We start from the raw sequence: 4,795 nt of genomic DNA on the forward strand, positions 1-4,795 counted from the left end.
TATTATTGTTAATTTGCCAAATTGACATTAGTATCTCGATTATATCAATGTTAATAACATCTGCATCTGTTGTCCACGCAATGCCAATTTCTGTTACAATTTGGTAGTTGATCACTGTTCGTACAATCAGATTGAGAGAAACAAGTTACGGCTTGATTTGCTGAAATTAAAAAAAATCAGAAATTATTTCATTAAAAAATGAGTTTCACTCATCAGAGGTGTTTAACATGTCAATACAGGTTATAATCTGTGGTATATATGTCGTTAACTTATCATAGTATACAGAAATACACACGATATATGCTCCATCTTTCAAAAGTGTTTTGTAATGAAATAAAACTTCATTGCATTAATCACCATTGTGGTAGATTTTCAACATTTTGTGCATGTAAAGGATTCAAAAAAGTAAAACTGTTTAATCTTGTAAAACACTACGCAGTGTATTACGAAAAATACCGTTATCTCAAATATTTAAAGCTATACGTGCGCTCAAAATAGTTTGTTTCCTGTTGATACATGTATAATGATAAATAGCTAAAGACGAATCTTTGGTAATATTTTACGTCGTACTTTTAATCAGTATAAATGTTATGTATTTTTATCGTAAAAATAATATGTATTTCTTACGATTACACGTGCACACCATGTTAACACATTCTTTATGGAAGTTTGGAGAACATGTAAAACTCGTACATTCCTGTGCAGAACTGGTACAGTTCTCACCATACACGTACGCAACTGAAAAATGAAGCAAATTACTACATATATTGATTAAAGTATCATAATATCATTAACAATAGAATAAAATAATTATGATAAGGCGACACACAAATAAAACTCAACACTTCAGTTTCAATAAATTATCTTTTTACTATGCTCGCAGCACTATATTCATTTCTTTCATAACAATTTAGCCTCAGAAGTTCAGTTTCTCTTATATTTTATAATAGTCTTAGTACAGTAAACATAAGTATTAGGAGCTGCGTCCCATATACGACGCTCCTCTTCTATATGTTTTACTTCACCGCAGATGTAATGGATAAACAAATTACTTAGCGAATCAAGCGTTTAACATAATCCCTTTCAAAATTACGTTTTGCGATTTTACAAGTACTCTTTTCATATTTTGTCTGTATTGACCGACACTTTCACCTTAGGCAACAAAAACAATAGGATGGTAAATCATAAATTACTTACCGCAAGTTAAAGCAACGATCAATATTGAAGCATTCATATCTCTTAGTTCAGGCGCAATGTGAAAAAGTTCCACTTTTAAAATATTTAATACATAGAATAATGACATGGGTTCATCATAATTGAACCATTAGATAAGAAAGCCACTATTTTTAGTGATGTCGTGATAATATAGTAAAGATTCACATACATTTTGACAAGCATGTATTATATATTCTAAAACTTACACAGCTTAAATTTATGCATCGTAAGAAATGTATCATGATAAAACCATAGGATTTCGATTTTTCCCCACTTTTTTTCACCCCTACTATACAGCGCAAGTTTGGGATATTTTGTATTGAAACTGCATTCAAAATGATGAGAAAAATGTTCTACATGGCATAACATTATTCGATATTTGAAAACAAGCATATTTTTAAAAACGAATATTTTTTAGGAAATGCGCTTACCTTTTTTTTCAGCTTTGCTTTGACCGAGAGCTCTCATTTGAACAGATAACCAAAATGTGAAAGAGACACTGTTTAGTTATGGTGTTTCTGTTTAGAAGCGTTTGGTTAATGTTCTTCCTTCTTAGCATACTTGGACTATGTAAAGCTTTATACAAACAGATTGTGTCTAAGATTGTTTTGAAATAATATATTCGTATGACTCATTATTCGCCAACCTTCCTTATTTAACTTGTTTTTCATATTTTATATAGTCGTTTTACAAGTTATTTTAATAAACAAAGCATTTGATTTTTTTAAATAGAATAACAATTTTATATCTCATATTCACCCCCTTGCGTATAGGTCTTCCCAATGCTAAGAGTTTACATACATAAGAAGCATGATCGTGGAATCGGTTTCTTACATATTGTGCATAATGTGGCGACTTTTATTGCCTACAATATCAACAACCATTTCGATGGCAATAAGGCAGCTAGTTTTTACGTGGCGTTGTTCAAAGAAGACGTCTAACTTGTTCATGAACCGCTCAAATTTCTCTCATTCAAATAATTTAACTGTAGAAAAGTTCAAATAAAAGGTCAAGCTAGCGGTTGTGTCTGTTGACCTTTCAATTCAGGTGAAACAGCATTAACCCACTTTACCGTTGGATTTAACTTTATATAACGGAATATGATCTCACAGAACGTATCAATATCGGCACCTACTTGCGAAAACTACTTTAACTAATATAGATTCTACAATACGTTTATAGTGACATTGAAAATTGTTTTTTTATAGGTCAGCTGAGCACAAAGTGCTCAAGGTGAGCTTTTGTTTTCACAATTTGTCCAGCATATATCGTGCGTCCGTTCATCCGTCGTCAACGTTTTATTCAAACGACTTCTTCGAATTCTTAGAAACGACCGGGCCAAATTTGATGAAATATTCCTGGGATGTCAAAAGCATTACGCTCTAGTAAAACTGTTCAAATGGCTCTTCTCCATTGAACATCTGGGTTAGAAGGGCTAATAGCTTATTTGTAAAATGAAATCTTATAAAATCTTCTTCTCTGAAAGTACAACGTCCAGAGCTTAGATATTGTGTGTAGCATTATATTATGCTACTCTAGACAAAAATGTTCAAATTATAGCCAATTATATGTGTCTAAATTGGCCTCGCCAGAGTCATTGACTTTTCTTAAATGTGTATAATAAAAACTTTTTAAAAAATATGATAAACAAGATCAACAAGGAAAGGCGGCGTTCAATGAACGCAACCCCCACATGACCCAGCAACAAGAGCCAATGGCAAGGAGCCCAGGGGGACCCCAAACAAAAACAGGACAGGGCAAAGACAGAGCACGGACAAGTTAATCATTAAATGATAATTAACTTGTAACTGATTAGGAATTCAAAGAAAATAAAAATAGGCCCACAAGGGGGAAGGGGACAGGAGACCGGGGGGGAGGGGGTGGGGAGTAATCAAAGAAATAAAAACTAGAGGCAATGGGGAAGATACTTACCGTAGACGAGAAAACAACAAGGGACACAAGCAAAAGTGTCACCAAAACAGTATGAAACAACATAAGACATACATCTGAGGAACACAGTGGGGCGCCGCCTTGGAACGGTCAGCAGCATAATAATGACTGCTGGGGAGTTTAAACCGGTTAATGGTGCACCAAACCTCGCTCTTAGCCCCACCATGTTCCCTATAAACGAGACAGTGTAAAAAAATGAATCCCCGCCAAGTGAAATTCTAACAGTTGTCATGGTTACAAAAGGTTAAATAAGTAAAACACTAAAATGATCATGTAGAAACATATAAAAGTAAACCAACCCAATGACCATAACAAAAGTACTCAATGTCCTAAAGGAAGACAGAGCAACAAGAAAATCACCTACAAGGGCCCGACGAAGCAAGACAGAAGACGAACATTAAGACAATTCAGTCCCAAAGGGCTTTACGAACTATCCATCATAGAGTCTCCCACTTGGTCCGTCAGATGCAATCAAAAGAGGAAAGCGTAGTGTCCAACTGTAAAAGGGTTGAACACTAGACATGCAGTATGTCTAAAAATAGTAGGGTCATAACCTCTTTTAATAAAACGTTTAATGATTTTAGTAAAAACAGCAGAAAAATTACCATGACCCAAAATCTTACGAAGTTTGTAAATCACATCGCCATAAAAACCAGGCTGGCTAATCCCTTGTCGCAGAAGAGTTTTTAAATCACTATTGAATTTGGAAATTAAATCAAAGTTACGATTGTAAAATTTAGTAAAATATTTCCGTAATTTATGATAGCGGTAGCCCTGTTTTAGAAGCTTGCTGGTAATAAAAATATTCCGCTCGTTGAAATCCTTTACGTTGCTACAAGCTCTAGCGAATCTAATTAACTGGGAAACATAAAATATGATAAACAAAATCAACAAGGAAAGGCGGCGTTCAATGAACGCAACCCCCACATGACCCAGCAACAAGAACCAATGGCAAGGAGCCCAGGGGGACCCCAAACAAAAACAGGACAGGGCAAAGACAGAGCACGGACAGGTTAATCATTAAATGATAATTAATTTGTAACTGATTAGGAATTTAAAGAAAATAAAAATAGGCCCACAAAGGGGAAGGGGACAGGAGACCGGGGGGAGGAGGGGGTGGGGAGTAATCAAAGAAATAAAAACTAGAGGCAATGGGGAAGATACTTACCGTAGACGAGAAAACAACAAGGGACACAAGCAAAAGTGTCACCAAAACAGTATGAAACAACATAAGACATACATCTGAGGAACACAGTGGGGCGCCGCCTTGGAACGGTCAGCAGCATAATAATGACTGCTGGGAGTTTAAACCGGTTAATGGTGCACCAAACCTCGCTCTTAGCCCCACCATGTTCCTATAAACGAGACAGTGTAAATAAAATGAATCCCCGCCAAGTGAAATTCTAACAGTTGTCATGGTTACAAAAGGTTAAATAAGTAAAACACTAAAATGATCATGTAGAAACATATAAAAGTAAACCCAATGACCATAACAAAAGTACTCAATGTCCTAAAGGAAGACAGAGCAACAAGAAAATCACCTACAAGGGCCCGACGAAGCAAGGCAGAAGACGAACATTAAGACAATTCAGTCCCAAAGGGCTTTACGAACTATCCATCATAGAGTCTC

General features: G+C 35.4%; 1 protein-coding gene across 1 annotated transcript; it reads right to left on the reverse strand.

Annotated features, from left to right (window-relative positions):
* Positions 1 to 6: 6 nt before the first annotated feature.
* Positions 7 to 1,336, reverse strand: LOC132746765 (serine protease inhibitor Cvsi-2-like). The gene is made up of 3 exons (XM_060736018.1): positions 1,198 to 1,336; positions 628 to 738; positions 7 to 160 (listed from the first exon to the last, which is right to left on the reverse strand). The coding sequence occupies exons 1-3, from the start codon at positions 1,301 to 1,303 to the stop codon at positions 51 to 53; spliced, it is 327 nt and encodes a 108-aa protein (XP_060592001.1). The 5' UTR covers positions 1,304 to 1,336; the 3' UTR covers positions 7 to 50.
* Positions 1,337 to 4,795: the final 3,459 nt, after the last annotated feature.

Source organism: Ruditapes philippinarum, unplaced genomic scaffold (assembly GCF_026571515.1).
Source record: "Ruditapes philippinarum isolate M1 unplaced genomic scaffold, ASM2657151v2 ctg12495_1_1_1_1, whole genome shotgun sequence".
In the NCBI taxonomy this organism is placed as follows: domain Eukaryota; kingdom Metazoa; phylum Mollusca; class Bivalvia; order Venerida; family Veneridae; genus Ruditapes; species Ruditapes philippinarum.

Bases quoted from the DNA above. Each gene is read 5' to 3' on its own strand.
- LOC132746765 (XM_060736018.1), bottom strand. From the start codon at position 1,303: ATGTCATTATTCTATGTATTAAATATTTTAAAAGTGGAACTTTTTCAC. The intron at 739-1,197 runs GTAAGTAATTTA...TTCATTTTTCAG, and splicing joins GATCGTTGCTTTAACTTGCG to TTGCGTACGTGTATGGTGAG. The intron at 161-627 runs GTAAGAAATACA...TTTTAATTTCAG, and splicing joins CATGGTGTGCACGTGTAATC to CAAATCAAGCCGTAACTTGT.